The sequence below is a fragment of the Esox lucius genome, chromosome 8 (genome assembly GCF_011004845.1).
Source record: "Esox lucius isolate fEsoLuc1 chromosome 8, fEsoLuc1.pri, whole genome shotgun sequence".
Taxonomy (NCBI): Eukaryota; Metazoa; Chordata; class Actinopteri; order Esociformes; family Esocidae; genus Esox; species Esox lucius.
The window spans coordinates 10,818,345-10,835,926 of NC_047576.1; the positions used below are offsets into that span (position 1 = coordinate 10,818,345).

The 17,582-nt window shown below is 50.3% G+C and overlaps 1 protein-coding gene across 2 annotated transcripts in view; it reads left to right on the forward strand.

Moving 5' to 3' along the window:
- The window catches only part of fbn2b (fibrillin 2b), a 58,037-nt gene extending 40,477 nt beyond the window's left edge, over positions 1-17,560 (forward strand). For both annotated transcript variants that reach the window (XM_010871550.3, XM_020048896.2), the window contains exons 26-64: positions 233-361; positions 496-621; positions 795-920; positions 1,069-1,191; positions 1,291-1,416; positions 1,911-2,036; positions 2,198-2,320; positions 2,478-2,726; positions 3,114-3,236; positions 3,492-3,614; positions 3,719-3,880; positions 4,065-4,133; positions 4,224-4,349; positions 4,457-4,582; positions 4,693-4,842; positions 4,964-5,035; positions 5,222-5,347; positions 5,880-6,005; positions 7,169-7,294; positions 7,414-7,530; positions 7,691-7,819; positions 7,987-8,106; positions 8,406-8,531; positions 8,765-8,917; positions 9,070-9,135; positions 9,241-9,366; positions 9,535-9,654; positions 9,782-9,904; positions 10,331-10,462; positions 10,613-10,738; positions 10,892-11,098; positions 11,297-11,422; positions 11,538-11,660; positions 12,521-12,637; positions 12,787-12,915; positions 13,030-13,149; positions 13,413-13,644; positions 13,846-14,002; positions 14,119-17,560. In XM_010871550.3, coding sequence (XP_010869852.1) covers positions 233-361; positions 496-621; positions 795-920; positions 1,069-1,191; positions 1,291-1,416; positions 1,911-2,036; positions 2,198-2,320; positions 2,478-2,726; positions 3,114-3,236; positions 3,492-3,614; positions 3,719-3,880; positions 4,065-4,133; positions 4,224-4,349; positions 4,457-4,582; positions 4,693-4,842; positions 4,964-5,035; positions 5,222-5,347; positions 5,880-6,005; positions 7,169-7,294; positions 7,414-7,530; positions 7,691-7,819; positions 7,987-8,106; positions 8,406-8,531; positions 8,765-8,917; positions 9,070-9,135; positions 9,241-9,366; positions 9,535-9,654; positions 9,782-9,904; positions 10,331-10,462; positions 10,613-10,738; positions 10,892-11,098; positions 11,297-11,422; positions 11,538-11,660; positions 12,521-12,637; positions 12,787-12,915; positions 13,030-13,149; positions 13,413-13,644; positions 13,846-14,002; positions 14,119-14,490 — 5,378 coding nt within the window. In that variant the 3' untranslated portion in view covers positions 14,491-17,560. The remainder of the gene's footprint in view (positions 1-232; positions 362-495; positions 622-794; positions 921-1,068; positions 1,192-1,290; positions 1,417-1,910; positions 2,037-2,197; positions 2,321-2,477; positions 2,727-3,113; positions 3,237-3,491; positions 3,615-3,718; positions 3,881-4,064; positions 4,134-4,223; positions 4,350-4,456; positions 4,583-4,692; positions 4,843-4,963; positions 5,036-5,221; positions 5,348-5,879; positions 6,006-7,168; positions 7,295-7,413; positions 7,531-7,690; positions 7,820-7,986; positions 8,107-8,405; positions 8,532-8,764; positions 8,918-9,069; positions 9,136-9,240; positions 9,367-9,534; positions 9,655-9,781; positions 9,905-10,330; positions 10,463-10,612; positions 10,739-10,891; positions 11,099-11,296; positions 11,423-11,537; positions 11,661-12,520; positions 12,638-12,786; positions 12,916-13,029; positions 13,150-13,412; positions 13,645-13,845; positions 14,003-14,118) is intronic.
- Positions 17,561-17,582: the final 22 nt, after the last annotated feature.

The window sequence follows — 17,582 nt, forward strand, 5'->3', positions numbered from 1 at the left end:
GGTCTTTGTAAATCTAATGCTACTCCGTCACATACAAACGCATTTGAAAATGAAAGTAGGAGAATGCACAGCACATAGCTTTAGTAGGTTTCCTGTAGTATTTATGATACCATGGTTCTACCGTGGCAAAAGATGTGGTAGTTAACACCATGGAATGTGAAGGAGATGGACAGAGGAAGGTCAGATGTGTCTGTAATGTGTTTTCTTCCTTTCCCTTCCCTCTGGGTCTCAGATATTGATGAATGTCGTATCTCTCCGGATCTGTGCGGCCATGGCACCTGTGTCAACACCCTGGGCACCTTTGAGTGTGAATGCTTCGAGGGTTACGAGAGTGGCGTCCTGATGATGAAGACCTGCATGGGTCAGTCTGCGAACCACACGCTCACACACAAGCTTCCTCTACGGTCCTCTGGGTTTGGCTCAGTCATTCTTAACACCAAGTTGCACTCGCTCTCGTCCTGCTTCTCTCCCTCTCTCTGTCTTTCTGACCTACAGACATTGATGAATGTGAGCGGAACCCACTTCTTTGCCGAGGAGGCAATTGTCTGAACACAGAGGGGAGTTATGAGTGTGAATGTCCCCCAGGACACCAGCTCAGCCCAGATGGTTCCTCCTGCGAAGGTGGGTCACACACACACACACACACACACACACATACACACACAAACACAATTTGCGTGCACACACACACATCACATCACACACACACACACACACAGTAGATTATAAACAGTGGAAGACTCTCCTCTGCGGTATCTAGTTCCTGACTGCCCGTCTTCTCTGTGTGTTTTCAGATGTGAACGAGTGTCAGCTGAGTGACAACCTGTGTAAGAATGGCCACTGTGTGAACATGGTGGGGAACTACCAGTGCTCCTGTGACACAGGTTACCAGGTGACACCGGACCGGCAGGGCTGTGTGGGTGAGTAACCTGTAGTTTTCCCCCCTGGAAAGCCTGACTTTAATTTTCTACAACCAGGCAACATCTTGACCTGTTAACACACGCTTTGGACATTATAGAGGGGTATAGTGTTGGTGTCTCTACTCACCTGTAACCCCTGTGATTGCAGATATTGATGAGTGCACCATAATGAATGGCGGCTGTGACACACACTGTACCAACTCGGAGGGCAGTTACGAGTGCAGCTGTAGTGAGGGCTATGCACTCATGCCTGACCTCAGGACCTGTGCTGGTAAGCCACAGTAACACACACACACACACACACACACACACAGACGCACACACATTCACACATACGTTCCTGTTAACATCTGATCTTTCTCCTGTCCAGATATTGACGAGTGTGAAGACACCCCTGATATCTGTGATGGAGGCCAGTGCACCAACATCCCTGGGGAGTACCGCTGCCTCTGCTACGACGGCTTCATGGCCTCCATGGACATGAGGACCTGCATCGGTAAAGCCTTTCTCTTCCCCCTGCTGTCTCCCCCCCTCCACCCTCCCCTACTGTCTCCACCCCTCCACCCTCCCCTGTCTCCACCCCTCCACCCTCCCCTGCTGTCTCCACCCCTCCACCCTCCCCTGCTGTCTCCACCCCTCCACCCTCCCCTGCTGTCTCCACCCCTCACCCTCACTCTCTCCACACACCCCTCACCCCCACTCCCTCCACACACCCCTCACCCCCACTCCCTCCACACACCCCTCACCCCCACTCCCTCCACACACCCCTCACCCTCACTCCCTCCACACACCCCTCAGCCCCACTCCCTCCACACACCCCTCACCCTCACTCCCTCCACACACCCCTCGCCCTCTCTCTCTCCACACACTGTACACCTACCTGTACCTTCCCACCCACACATTTCTCTCTCTTTGCCAGACATTCTCCAAAACCAGTGAAGTAATTATCCCGTGTGTTTGTGTGCGTGTGTGTTCACTGTGTCTGTCCAGATGTGAATGAGTGTGACCTGAACTCTAACATCTGTCTGCACGGGGACTGTGAGAACACCAAGGGATCCTTCATCTGTCACTGCCAGCTCGGATACTTTGTCAAGAAAGGCTCAACAGGCTGCACAGGTACGGTACACACATACACACGCATGCACCCGCGCACACACACACACACACACACACGCACACATACAAACAGAAACACACGAGGCTAATGTTGCCTTAGTTACAAAGCCTTCCTAAAAATGTGAGAGGCGCTCTGATTGACTGTGTTCTCTCCCCTCCAGACATCGACGAGTGTGAGATCGGGGCCCACAACTGTGACATGCATGCCGCCTGCGTCAACGTTCCCGGGAGCTTCAAGTGCCGCTGTCGGGACGGCTGGGTGGGGGATGGCATCAAGTGTGTGGGTGAGTGCAATAGGTGCAATATGCCAGGGCCAGGAAACAAAACCCCTTCACCGTTAAACTAATTCACTGGTTAGGTAATGCCACTGTTATGCATGGCCCCCTCCTCTGTGGGCGCCCAGCGGGGCTGACTTTGATTGGCCCTTCTCGCTCCCTGTAGACCTGGATGAGTGTTCCACTGAGGAGCACAACTGCAACCCCAACGCAGACTGTGTGAACACCCCCGGCTCCTACCGCTGTGCCTGTAAGGATGGCTTCAACGGGGACGGCTTCTCCTGCTCTGACATGGACGAGTGTGCTGACAACGTCAACCTGTGTGAGAACGGCCAGTGTCTGAATGCCCCGGGGGGGTACCGCTGCGAGTGCGAGATGGGCTTCACCCCCACTGAGGACAGCAAGGCCTGCCAGGGTAACAGTGACACACTTTTTCTTCTTTTTGTGGGGGGCAGGGCCCTAGCTGTGATGCCAGTTTGGGATTTCTCTCATTTTATCAGTACCGATCTGGCATCTTAATTTGACCCCCCTCGTCACCCGGGGACATTAATCCTGCAGGACCAGGATAAGAATAGGTCATAACTTTCCTGCAGGCAACAGATTGCCTTCATTTGAAAGCGGAAGTATATAATGAACTTTAGCCCAGAGTTGCCACCAGGGGGCAGCAGGACTATGTGTATTTAGAATAGAAGAACATCTTCACGGCAAAATTCTGAGCTATATTTTTTATTGAATATATTCGTTAAAAAAATTCTGGTTTTCAATAGCTCAATAGCTGATGCTTTGTAATTTGCTTCCCTAGATATCGACGAATGTAACTTCCAGAACATCTGTGTGTTTGGAACATGTCAGAATCTCCCAGGGATGTTCAGGTGTGTTTGTGACGACGGCTACGAGCTGGACCGCAGTGGAGGAAACTGCACTGGTGAGCAACGCACACACTGAACAACACAACCGCTGCAACACTCCCAACCCAATCTGGCAATTAGATCTCCAATCGATTTGGGCCCTCTGTTCCCCCTGTGTGCCACTCAACCTCTCTAGCATGAACAGGAAAGGAACCGCAGCGGTTCGTTCCTCTTTCTCCTGTCTTCTCATAGCGTCATAGCGTCTTGTTTTCGGTGTGTGCGACTGTGCCGTATCACTGGGTCACAGTGCGCGTTCTGGCCGTGTGTTCCAGACATTAACGAGTGTGCCGATCCGGTGAACTGCATCAACGGCTTGTGTGTGAACACGCCGGGAAGCTACATGTGCAACTGTCCTCATGACTTTGAGCTCAACCCTACCGGAGTGGGCTGCGTGGGTGAGTGTGAGCCACCGGCCTCGGAGCCAGGGAGACACATCAGAGGATGAACGAGCTGGGCGCGGTGTTGAGGTTGTCACAACGATTTCTTTCCCTGACCTCAGACACGCGGGTCGGGAACTGTTTCCTGGACACGTTGGCGCGCGGCGACGGTGGGATCTCCTGCAGCGCCGAGATTGGCGTGGGCGTGACCCGCGCCTCCTGCTGCTGCTCCCTGGGAGGGGCTTGGGGAAACCCCTGTGAACTGTGCCCTTCCATCAACTCCAGTAAGAACCATAAAGCTTGGTCGACATGAAACATGAACCACGCGTAATGGAAAAGAGGACCATTTTGGTTTTCAAATGCATCCCACTGACCGGTTCCTTCAGTGAAGTCGGTGAGTGTGATATATTTTTTTTGTAGGTCTTACTTTAATATATTGCTCCTTTTTTGTTTTGTGTGTGTCTGTAGCGGAGTACAAAACCCTTTGTCCCGGGGGAGAGGGCTTTAGACCCAACCCCATTACTGTCATCCTGGAAGGTAACCTCTCAACCCTCTTCGCCCCTTCCTCTTCACATTGCTGTGTTGAACTGTGTCCCCATGAGCTAACCCGACCTCCCTGTGCCTCAGACATTGATGAGTGCCAGGAGCTGCCTGGCCTTTGCCAGGGCGGGAACTGTGTCAACACCTTCGGCAGCTTCCAGTGCGAATGCCCCGCTGGGTACTACCTCAACGAGGAGACGCGCATCTGTGAAGGTAAGAGGGCGAAGGTCACCGACACATCCAGTGGGGCCACCGTCACCAGTAGGCCGCGTCGGCGCAGTGGGTTAACCCCCCCGGGTTTGTTCTGGTCGTGTGTCTAGACATCGATGAGTGCACGGCCCACATTGGAATCTGCGGCCCGGGGACCTGTTACAACACGCTGGGGAACTACACCTGTGTCTGTCCTCCTGAGTACATGCAGGTCAACGGAGGCAACAACTGCATGGGTGAGTTGCGCCGCGCCACACACCGCTATTCACCGTAACCGTGGTTACCGAACTCGACCCGGAAACTAAATGGACCTGCACGGCCCCGCTCTCCTCCCCGCCTGCCGCAGACATGAGGAAGAGCGTTTGCTACCGCAACTTCAACGACACGTGCGAGAACGAGCTCTCCTTCAACATGACCAAGAAGATGTGCTGCTGCGCCTACAACGTGGGCAAGGCCTGGAACAAGCCGTGTGAAGCCTGTCCCACCCCGGCCACGTGTGAGTGCATTGGACGCTCGCGGAGCACACACGCACACTCTCCGCCGTGGACACGGCGTACCTACGTGACGGCTCCTCCATATGTTTAGCTGTCGTGGTTTGTTTTTTTTTTCTCCCGCAGCGGCGTATCAGTTGCTGTGCGGGAACCAGGCTCCTGGGTTCATCATAGACATCCACACGGGGAAGCCCATCGGTAAGCTCACCGTGATGTCCGACAGGTCCTACTGCCCTGCTGCTTTTCTCCGTGCTTGGATGAATCTGTATTGTCACGGTGATTATTATTAGTGCTAGGTCACGCGGCACGTCCGCCAAGTGGCCAGCTGTGAACGTGGAGACCTAGCCGACGCGTTACCTTGTGTGTTGCCATGTCCGTCTGCAGATATTGATGAGTGCAGGGAGATCCCTGGTATTTGTGCCAACGGGGTGTGTATCAACCAGATAGGAAGCTTCCGCTGTGAGTGTCCCATGGGCTTCAGCTACAACAACATACTGCTCATATGTGAAGGTGAGGCTCAGACACGCACGCGCACACACACATGCACGCACACACACACACACACACTGAATCATCTGTTTTCCTTTTGATAAAAAAAACATTCCCTGACATACACATGCCTCTACACTCAGTATGGCTAAACCACCCGTTCAGCCACACACAGCAGGCTGGCCTCTCCCAGATATTAGTTGTAAAGACAGCAGACTGTAGTAGCCTGTGACAGAGACAGACTCTGCCTGTGTCGTTATGACCTCAGCATGTGTCGTTATGACCTCAGCATGTGTCGTTATGACCTCAGCCTGTGTCTTTATGACCTCAGCCAGTGTTGTTATGACCTCAGCCAGTGTCGTTATGACCTCAGCCTGTGTCTTTATGACCTCAGCCAGTGTTGTTATGACCTCAGCCAGTGTTGTTATGACCTCAGCCTGTGTCGTTATGACCTCAGCCTGTGTCGTTATGACCTCAGCCTGTGTCGTTATGACCTCAGCCTGTGTTATGACCTCTGTGACTGATAGCCTCTGGCCCATTCTCTTCCCGCCAGATATTGATGAGTGTAACAGCGGAGACAACCTGTGCCAGCGCAACGCCAACTGTATCAACATCCCAGGGAGCTACCGGTGCGAGTGCTCCCCAGGCTTCAAGCTGTCCCCCAGTGGGGCCTGTGTGGGTGAGTCCGGACTCTGGCATGTACCATCTCAGAGCAATGAAGGGGGGTAGTGTTGATGGTTTTAGGTTAAATGCACCACAGCAAGATTCCCTGTCGAGGGTATTTAGTCTGTAACCCAAGCCCAGTGGTTAGAGAATTTAGTCAGTAACCCGATCCTAGTGATTAGAGAATTTATTCAGTAAATCAAGCCCAGTGGTTAGAACATCTAGTCAAGAACCAAAGCCTAGTGGTTTGAATATTTTGTCAGGAACCCAAGCCTAGTGGTAAGAACATTTTGTCAGGATCCCAAGCCTAGCGGTTAGAACATTTTGTCAGGAACCCAAGCCTAGCGGTTAGAACATTTTGTCAGGAACCCAAGCCTAGCGGTTAGAAAATGTTGTCAGGAACCCAAGCCTAGTGGTTAGAAAATGTTGTCAGGAAGCCAAGCCTAGTGGTTAGAAAATGTTGTCAGGAACCCAAGCCTAACAGTTAGACGACTTAGTCAGGAGCCCAAGCTGACTAGGTAAAGCATCATTGTCCCCCTTAAGCAAGGCACTAAGCACACCTGTCAGTGGGTCTGGACAAGGCATCTGCTGAGTGACCACCATGTTAAATGAGAGATTATCAACAGCTGGAACTGTCTTCTTTGTCACTTCTCATTTTGGAAAAAGAAACATTGATCTCAATGGAAACTTGGAATTATATTGTTACACGTCAATTGAAATGTGTGTATGACGTGTTTGTGTTTGTGTGTGTGTGTGTAGATCGTAATGAGTGCCAGGAGATCTCTAACGTGTGTATGACGTGTTTGTGTTTGTGTGTGTGTGTGTAGATCGTAATGAGTGCCAGGAGATCTCTAACGTGTGTATGACGTGTGTGTGTGTGTGTGTGTGTGTGTAGATCGTAATGAGTGCCAGGAGATCTCTAACGTGTGTATGACGTGTTTGTGTGTGTGTGTGTGTGTGTAGATCGTAATGAGTGCCAGGAGATCTCTAACGTGTGTATGACGTGTTTGTGTGTGTGTGTGTGTGTGTGTGTGTGTGTAGATCGTAATGAGTGCCAGGAGATCTCTAACGTGTGTATGACGTGTGTGTGTGTGTGTGTGTGTGTGTAGATCGTAATGAGTGCCAGGAGATCTCTAACGTGTGTATGACGTGTTTGTTTGTGTGTGTGTGTGTGTGTAGATCGTAATGAGTGCCAGGAGATCTCTAACGTGTGTAGCCATGGAGAATGCATCGACACTCAGGGCAGCTACCGCTGCCTGTGTCACAACGGATTCAAGGCCACAGCTGACCAGACCATGTGCATGGGTGAGTGGAGTCCTGGTAACACAACCCTGGGAGGTTTCAGTCATGTCACCTGGTTTTCACCCGGTTCTCACCTGCTGGTTTCGTCCCCTGGTCTGTGCCCTGGTCTCTCCGTGTCTCAGATATTGATGAGTGTGACAGACAGCCGTGTGGAAATGGAACCTGCAAGAACACAGTGGGCTCCTACAACTGTCTGTGCTTCCCCGGCTTTGAGCTCACTCACAACAACGACTGCATGGGTACGTCCTCCGTCACACATCAGCTCAGGAAAAGACTCGTTAAAACCTGGCAGGAGTGACGCATATTCAGAGAAATTACTCTGAAGTGTGTTACAGAGGCATTTGGAAGCATGGTGCTTGGAGTGATTAGATGGAAACTAACTGTCCGTCCCCATCGCAGACATTGACGAGTGCAGTGCGTTGGTCGGTCAGGTCTGCAGGAACGGCCGGTGTATAAATGGCCTGGGGTCCTTCCAGTGTCTCTGTGAGGACGGCTATGAACTGACCCCCGACGGAAAGAACTGTGTCGGTAAGTCAACTCAGCACTCACGCCTCCCCCAAATACACACATTAGATCAAATTAGGCTTCACCGTTTCATCTCCCAACTCAACCAAGACGTTTTAATGTGCCTGCATTGTGGGTATTTCTTTTTTTTTATGTGTGCTCTATGTTAACACACAGCTGTTGTTTCTCAGATATCAATGAGTGTGTGAGTTTTCCCGGCACCTGCTCTCCTGGAACCTGCCATAACCTTGATGGAACATTCCGCTGTCTCTGCCCTATTGGATACGAAGTCCTGAATGACCAGTGTATAGGTAGGATTCTCATCCTCACATGTACGCACACACACACACACGCACACACACACACACACCGCAATGAACATGACTTCATGCAAAGTACACTGACTTTATCTATTCACACAGAATACTACACGCCTCCAAACATTAGGGGTACCTACACTCTGCAGTCATCCTGCCATCACACACACACACCTCCATACCCATGTGCACCAACTCTCTGTGGTCACCCTGCCGTCTGGTCCAGCTCACACACACACAGTCACATACACCTCATCCCATCTTATCTGTCTTATTCTCCTCTCTCCTCCCAGATATCAACGAGTGTGATACAGAGCCCAATATCTGCCAGTTTGGCACATGCAAAAACACCCCAGGAAGCTTCCAGTGTATCTGCCAGAGTGGCTTTGTGCTGTCTGACAACGGACGACGCTGCTTCGGTGAGCGACGAGAGACCCTACGGTTGCAGTCACTCAGGCAGCGCCGCGTAGAGATTTATTTTCGCATCACACCAGACCTTAACTGAACCCGGTCTGATCTGTCAAAAGATAAATGAGTGGAGAAAATATCCTAACTCGGCCGTCATGGAGATGTGTTAGACATCAAAGCAGACACAGGTAGCCTTTTGGCTGTCTTCCCACTGACAGGCTGTGGTGTTACTGTTTTCATGCAGATACCAGATCCAGCTTCTGCTTCACCCGCTTTGAGTCTGGCAAGTGTTCTGTGCCCAAAGCCTTCAACACCACTAAGGCCAAGTGCTGCTGCAGCAAAATGCCAGGCGAAGGCTGGGGAGATCCCTGTGAGCTGTGCCCACGTGAGACCGAAGGTGGGTTCCGTGCACACGCGCACCGCTCTCAGTACTTCTCCATTGAGTGCCACTATAATCAGTTTCCGTAACAAAATCCAGTTGACAAAGCTAAACCAAAAAGATCCTGTCCTGTTGTCGGTGTACGTCTAACCTTTGACCTCTGTATCCAGCGGCTTTCGACAGCCTGTGTCCCTACGGTCACGGCGCTCTGCCTGGACTGGGGGATGCCCGAGAGGGTGAGTGACACGTGACATCGCTGGGTCACCCCCACACATCCCCGTGCTTTCTGTTTTCTGTCCGGATGTCAGTCATCCCAACAGTCTTCTGATCTGTCCCCGTAGATATGAATGAGTGCCTGGACAATGCAGACATCTGTCAGAATGGGGTCTGTATCAACACAGACGGATCATTCCGCTGCGATTGTCCTTTCGGCTACAAACTGGACTACACCGGGGTCAACTGTGTTGGTGAGCTGACCTCTGAATTTCTGGTGATGACTGACTGATAATAACATCTAATTGATTTTGCTAATTTCCCACCCCTCCTATGTCCCATCTCCCCTTCCTCTCCGCTGCCTTCCCCCTCTATTCTCCTCCCCATTACTCCCCTCGCCTCCTCCTCCTCCTCCACGCCAGACATGGATGAGTGCTCCGTGGGGAACCCCTGTGGCAATGGGACCTGTACCAACGTTCTGGGGGGCTTTGAGTGCTCCTGTCATGAAGGCTTTGAACCCGGATCCATGATGACCTGTGAAGGTATGAGACAGTTAAAAACACCTCTGACCCAGACCTGGTAAAATGACCTACACCACCCCCGGTTATTCCTGTTTTGGTGGGATGCTCATTGACTGACCTCTCTTTCTCCTGGTCTCTCTCCGTCCAGATATCAACGAGTGTTCCTTAAACCCCCTGCTGTGTGCCTTCCGCTGTGTGAACACCTTTGGCTCCTACGAGTGCATGTGTCCCTCTGGCTACGTGCTGCGCGACGACCACCGGATGTGCAGAGGTCAGGAGACACGACCATGACCGCCCCCTCTGTCTCTCTTCCCCTCAACACTCTCCCCGACTACAGCAGCCTCTCCCTATCTGTCAGGAGTGTCTTTCCTATTCATAATCGTAACGTTGCTAAAGTCAAGTAGTCTGTCATCATAAATTCAGCCAGCTGGTTGTATGCCATCGCACCTTAGAGATGGCAGTGAACTGGATGTATGCCCAGATTAGGAGATCTACAGTAGGATTGATTGTTTCCTTGTTATGGTTCAACTGACTTCCGTCGATGGTTTTGTTAAACTTTTCCTCTCCTCGGATCCCAACTCTCTCTCTTTTTCTCTGTGTTTTTTCTCTTAACTGCCTCATCTCTTGTTGCCACCCTCTCGCTACACACATCTCTGTAATCTCTCTACACCTCCTTTCTTGTCCCCCCCCCTCACAGACCAGGATGAGTGTTCCGAGGGCCTGGATGATTGTGAGTCCAAGGGCATGTCCTGTAAGAACCTGATTGGTACCTTCATGTGTATCTGTCCCCTGGGCATGCAGCGCAGACCTGACGGAGAGGGCTGCATGGGTGAGTCACACACACCCACACACACATGCACGCACACGCACACACACACACACAACACCCCAGGAGAGAACTAGGACATTTCTTGAAAGTGATTATATTTTCTCTCAGCCAGTTCTGAACTCCCGTCTTTTCTCTCGTCCCTCCCGACAGACCTGAATGAGTGCCGCGCGAAGCCCGGCATCTGTAAGAACGGCCGCTGTGAGAACAGAGTGGGCAGCTACCGCTGTGTGTGCAATGAGGGCTTCCAGGCCAGCTCCACTGAAACAGAGTGTATCGGTGAGCACGCTGTAGCCAAAGACGCGCAAGGGTGTAGCTTCACTGGAACCCGATCAAAAGAAAAGAATAAAACAATGAGTCATCTCTTCCCTCCACTCAGGCACACTGGCTGTACAGTTCCAGCGTATTACTGACTGGTCTTCCTTCCCTCAGATAACCGACAGGGCTTCTGCTTCATGGAGGTTCTTCAGACTATGTGCCAGCAGGGCTCCACCAACCGGAACAGCGTCACCAAGTCTGAGTGCTGCTGCAACGTCGGCCGTGGCTGGGGACCCCAGTGCGAGCTGTGCCCGCTGCCTGGCACCGTGCAGTACAAGAGGATGTGCCCACAGGGGCCTGGGTACACCACCGATGGCAGAGGTTAGAGAGGCGCAGAGGGAGGGGGGTATGGTAATGGAGGTTGGAAGGAGATTTTGGTGATGCCATTAAGGAGGACGGAATGTGATTGGGTGATAGTATTAAGGAGGGCGGAAGGTGATTGGGTGATAGTATTAAGGAGGGCGGAAGGTGATTGGGTGAATGTGTGTGTGTGTGTTTACCTGCCTGCTGTGGTTCCAGACATCAACGAGTGCAAAGTGATGCCAGACCTGTGTAAGAACGGACAGTGCATCAACACCATTGGATCATTCCGCTGCCACTGCAACGTGGGTTATACTGCCGACTTCACTAGCACCTCCTGCATTGGTACGACCCGCATCCCCTCTCTTACTGGGCCTCGGGCCAAACCATTCGGCTCAGGTGTTGAAATGACCCTCATTCTGATCTTTTTGTTCACTACTGTCTCCTGTTCATGTTGTAGATACGGATGAGTGTTCCGCGTCTCCCAAGCCATGTAACTTCCTGTGTAAGAACACGGAGGGCAGCTACCTGTGTTCCTGTCCGAGAGGATACATCCTGCAGCCAGACGGCAAGAGCTGCAAAGGTGGAGGACCCTGCTCCTGGTCAACACCAGGCCAATAAATACTGATAATGACCAACACCAGGCCAATAAATAATGATAATGACCAACACCAGGCCAATAAATACTGATAATGACCAACACCAGGCCAATAAATAATGATAATGACCAACACCAGGCCAATAAATACTGATAATGACCAACACCAGGCCAATAAATAATGATAATGACCAACACCAGGCCAATAAATACTGATAATGACCAACACCAGGCCAATAAATACTGATAATGACCAACACCAGGCCAATAAATACTGATAATGACCAACACCAGGCCAATAAATACTGATAATGACCAACACCAGGTCAATACATCCTGAGAATGACCAACACCAGGCCAATAAATACTGATAATGACCAACACCAGGTCAATACATCCTGAGAATGACCAACACCAGGCCAATAAATACTGATAATGACCAACACCAGGTCAATACATCCTGACAATGACCAACACCAGGCCAATAAATACTGATAATGACCAACACCAGGCCAATACATCCTGAGAATGACCAACACCAGGCCAATAAATACTGATAATGACCAACACCAGGTCAATACATCCTGAGAATGACCAACACCAGGCCAATAAATACTGATAATGACCAACACCAGGCCAATACATCCTGAGAATGACCAACACCAGGCCAATAAATACTGATAATGACCAACACCAGGCCAATAAATAATGATAATGAGTGCCCATTTCCCCAGGACCCTATCATCTTAATTATTCATTATGACAGCTGGTGCTTTCATACCTGTAACTTCACATTCAGGCTGTTTCACGGTCTATTGTAAATAACCAAATGTTCACCCCTCCAGATCTGGATGAGTGTTCTACTAAGCAGCACAACTGTCAGTTCCTGTGTGTGAACACCATCGGAGGGTTTACCTGCAAATGTCCTGCCGGATTCACCCAGCACCAGACAGCCTGCATCGGTGAGTGGCAACAGGCAGGGCACATTTCAATAAGGTCCCTGTAACCCACACAGTCTAGTTAGCTGACAGGATGTGGAGCACTTGAGCGTCTCCTCTGCTAAACATTTGATTGAAAAGTATTTTAAACGTGTGTCCTTTCCATCTGCTAGATAACAACGAGTGTAACGGCCAGAACAGTGTGTGTGGCTCCCGAGCCTCGTGTGTCAACACGCCCGGCAGCTTCAACTGTGACTGTGGGAAAGGCTTCTCTCTGGACAGCACTGGCATTGAGTGTGAAGGTTAGGACACACAACCTCCAATTGCGACACACTCCACCAGTGTCCCTTAGTTTTAGCCCAAAAACGCCTCATGGAATGTCTAACCCCGACCCCTGTCTGTGACCTGTGGTTCAGATGTGGATGAGTGCGGCACCAACCACCGCTGCCAGCACGGCTGTCAGAACATGATGGGGGGCTTCCGTTGCGGCTGTCCTCAGGGCTACGTACAGCACTATCAGTGGAACCAGTGTGTGGGTGAGTGCCAGAGCCGCAAAGTCACCCAAACCCTTTTTCCTGTCTCAAGTGGTGTGTAACGCGAAGACTTTTACAATGTTCAGTGTTGCCACAAAGCAGCCGGGTATGTTTCGGTAACACCCTGAGCGGAGGTTCTGGGATGTAAACCGCCGAGCGGGCTGCGTCACCCGATAGCGCTTGCTGAGCGCGCTCTGCGTTTTATTGGTTTTAACCAACGTGTCCCCCCTGTTGTGCCCTCTCTCTCTCTCCCTCCTGTTTTGTAGACGAGAATGAGTGTTCGGGTGCGTCGGTGTGCGGCTCGGCTTCCTGCTACAACACGTTGGGCAGCTTTAAGTGTGTGTGTCCATCCGGCTTTGACTTCGAACAGGGAGCCGGGGGCTGCCAGGATGTCAACGAGTGTTCCATGGGCGGTAACCCCTGCAGCTTTGGATGCTCCAACACCGACGGGGGCTACCTGTGTGGCTGTCCCGGGGGCTACTACAGAGCCGGACAGGGGTGAGGGGGGACGCGTATTATGGACACTACCTCCACACTGTTCTTGTTTTCACATACATTGCGGGGAGCTGTAATTAGGGGCCAGGGCACAAGCCGTGTGCTCAAAGCATTCAGTTTATTGTCATTGTGGGTGGGTGATTGTAACCCGTGTGTTTTGGGGGGCATCGTGTCCCTGACCATCTCCATCCCCCCCCTCCCCAGTCACTGCATAACCGGCCAGGGCTTCCAGGGCCAGTACAGTTCCGAGGGAGACGACGAGGACAGCCTGTCTCCGGAGGCCTGCTACGAATGTAAGATCAACGGAGACGCCGCCAAGAGTGGCCGCCACAGACGTCACGCCGGGGACAATGACCTCACGGTACTGACCGGCTCTTTCCCCCGTTCGCTCCTTTGTCTGCATGATTTTCAACGTGTGTGTGTGTGTTAGTTTGTTACGTTGCCGTTCGGTGACCCCCTCTTCCGTTATTCTGCCAGGAGGTCAGCATGGCCAGCGTGGACATCCAGGAGTCCATCCCCATGAACCTGAGCCTGGCGTCGCTGCACAACAAGGAGCCCCTGCTGGAGCTGCTGCCGGCGCTGGAGCCCCTGGAGCACCACGTGCGCTACGTCATCACCCACGGCAACCAGGGCGAGCACTTCCGCCTGCTGGAGCGCCGTGACGGGAAGAGCGTGCTGAGGTTGGGCAGGAAGCCTCCTCCCCCCGGCTCCTACCGCCTGGAGATCGCCAGCCTGCGCTTGTTTGGGCCGCGGCGCCTCCGCCAGCTGGAGGAGGAACATGACAGCGACTACCTGCTGGGGGAGATAGGAGACGCCCTGCGCATCAAGCTGCACATCCACCTGCACTGAACTGCATGTGCTCCAACCCTCCCCACTCCCCTCCCAGCCTTTGGAAGGACCTTATAATGACCCCTTTGACCCTTGACCTTAAGCCCAGAACCATCCCCAACCAATCTGGGTAGGGGGGCTTTGAAAGACTGAGTCAAACAGCCCAACCACCACTTTTAAATTGTCAACTACGTTTTTTTTTTTGTTTTGTTATCCCGACTACCCACACACGCTGTCCCTGTCTTACCTGCCCCGCCCCCGACCCTCGACACCCGACCCCCGACCCCCAACTCATATTCCACTTGGAGAACAAGTGGAGGAGATTACAGAAAGGTGTGCTTTGTTTGGACCACAAACCCCTGCCATTTTAGATTTTACTCACAAAATCACTGACCATTTATGCCCTCGAATCCATGAAGCTCTGGGATGAAGTGGAAATTGAAGGAGATGCACAAAACAAGCTGAAAATGGTTGAAATGGTAAAGTGTTATAAAGTAGATAATGTATTTTGCTGTTGAGTTGAGCGCCTATACGACAACCTTCTAACGGTGAAGTGGTAATGTAAGAACCACTGATTAGCTAGGACAGTAATAGGGGTGTTGGTGAATGGAGGTCCAAGCTGTCCCTCACCTGTCTGTAATCTCTGTGAAATCACAACACTGAGGTTAGAGGTCAATGCTTCACCCTACTCTGTACTCGAATGTGTCTTTTAATGTATTGTACTGTTACAAAAAATGTTCACACCAAGGACTGCAACACGACAGGTTTCTTGACCAATGGAGAGTTGGCCATCATGCCTGGAGTCACGTCCAGGAACAGAATACCATGTGTCTGTCTACTGTTTCTGATCATGTCTACATGTTATCAGGGGTGGGCAGGGCTGGTGTGATGGCGTGTGCTGTGTGACCACTTTCTATTACCTCCGTGCTCCTCAGTCATGTTCTCCCCTCAACATACATTAATAGCTGACCCTGGCCAGGAGAGGGCCACACTAGCCCCGTTCACACCTGCCTCTGACGTGTCCTTCATCTTGATCTTGTCCTGATCTGGGCCTCGTCTAGTCTGTTTACGGTCATAAGATCTGATGGAAATCGGATGAAAGTCTGTCTTTCGATTGTCTGCAACGATAAGAATGTGGACAAGGTCAGGACAAAGGACACATGTTAAAAAACATATCCCTCAGCATGAACCTGGTCCAGTGTCTCAGAGACAGGAGGTAGACCCTGTCTCTAATCACTGGTCCAAGGTCAGGTGGGTTATCTCCTTAATGCTTAAGATCTGTGGTTAGGGGCAAAATATACCTCAAGCATTAATGTCCTCCCTCCAGTAGACAGCCAGGACATTGCACTCATGGTGCTACAGTTTTATAACATGCACTGAAACTGCTCTTTGAATGTAATCAGGGAGACTTTGCGGAGATATGCAGCAAACAGGTCCTGATGTATTCAGTGTTTTGGAGATTTTTTGAGAGCTGGAATTGACTGGTAGTGAGGACTGTTGGTGGACCCCACTGCAGCCCAAAACAAACAGCTGGAGATGACACGTACTGTAACATCGTTGGTGGTCTGTGACAACATTGCCGAAAGAGATGCACAGCATTTGGGATATATACAGAACACACATGAATGCAGACACAAGCAGATACACACACACACTCTCTCACGCGCATATTGGTGACAAAGAACCTCACGAAAAACATGCGTCAATCAGGTCATAATTGATTTTTTTTTTCTCAAAGAAAAAAAGGTGCTAAATAATTCCATCTCTTATTAAGCTGTACAAAACAATTGCAGTCTTGCAAAAGTGACATTTTTACTAGGTTTTGTTTGTTTTACGTTTGTCTGTCTTTTGTAATGTCTTAATGCTGAAAACCAATATTATCGAACTCGCTTGGAAATTAAATTGTATATTTTTAAGTAATATGTAGATGTTTTTGATGTTATTGTTTTTACACGCGTCAACGCCGCCCAAACCAAATACTTATTGAAACCCAAAACCGAAGGCCTTAAAGTGCTAGTGAATCTGTTTTGCTCAGAAAATATCAGATTGAAGTGGCATACATTTAGTGATCATGCAGTAGATTAGGATGTGGCCTTAATTTGTTCCACTGTTTACCAATCCCTGTTCTTCACAGCTCGTACTGCAGTCTCTGAGCACATGCCGCTGTTGGTCAGTAGGTGTGATTTGCCAAAAGCCAGAATCAGTTTGTACAGCAACAGTCATAGGTGTTGGAAAGACAAGGTGACCAGGCTTTATAGCATCAGAGATCAATACACAGCTACAGTAACATTCCCATTCAACAGTGTGGCTCGGTATTTTCAACTTGACACTGTAACGAACACAAAGGATAGGATCAATGCAAACTCAATGGGCCATCCATCTCACTCTCACACTGGCAGTGTCCAGTCCCGTTTCTTGTGCTCAACTATGATTTTGCTCTCTGAACATCCAAGGTGACTGCACCGTTCACGCCAGCCAGGCCTATATTTATGCATAATCATTTTTCTAACATGAGAACTTTTCATTCTTTGTATTGTGTTATTTTATTTTAGTTGCCACTAGCTACATGTTGTAAAGGATGTGCGTGTGTGTACTGTATCTCAAATTCAGTGTCAAACTGGAACTTCACTGTTGTCAACAGTTGATGGGTCACATTTGATTTGAATTTGAGGGAGAACATAACTCAGTTCTACAGAGGTGCTCAGTACGGTGTAGAGAACCTCAACAACTATTAATCTCTCAGAAACCAGCTAATGGTTTCTATGACAATCATTGAAGCATATCATACCTCTATCTGGAACCAAACTGAACCTCCCTGACCATCAAGTATTTTCTGATTTTCCAAACTTGTATTTTAGACTATCCATTCAAGGTTCATCCCTGCAAAGAAACGTTTGTTGTTAGGACATTCCTGGAACATCAGGAGGTTTGGTCATGTTCCCCTGAACGTCTTTAAGATGTCCTTTTTGCTGAGATATCATGAATTAGGTATAAACATTTGCGATCTTTAAACCTGAGGGATTCTTATCATTTTGTGAGCTTTTGTCAGTGACATAATTGGCAATAAAAGTATTGTGGGTTATATTTTTAAGAATTGTCTTGGAGTTTCCTTT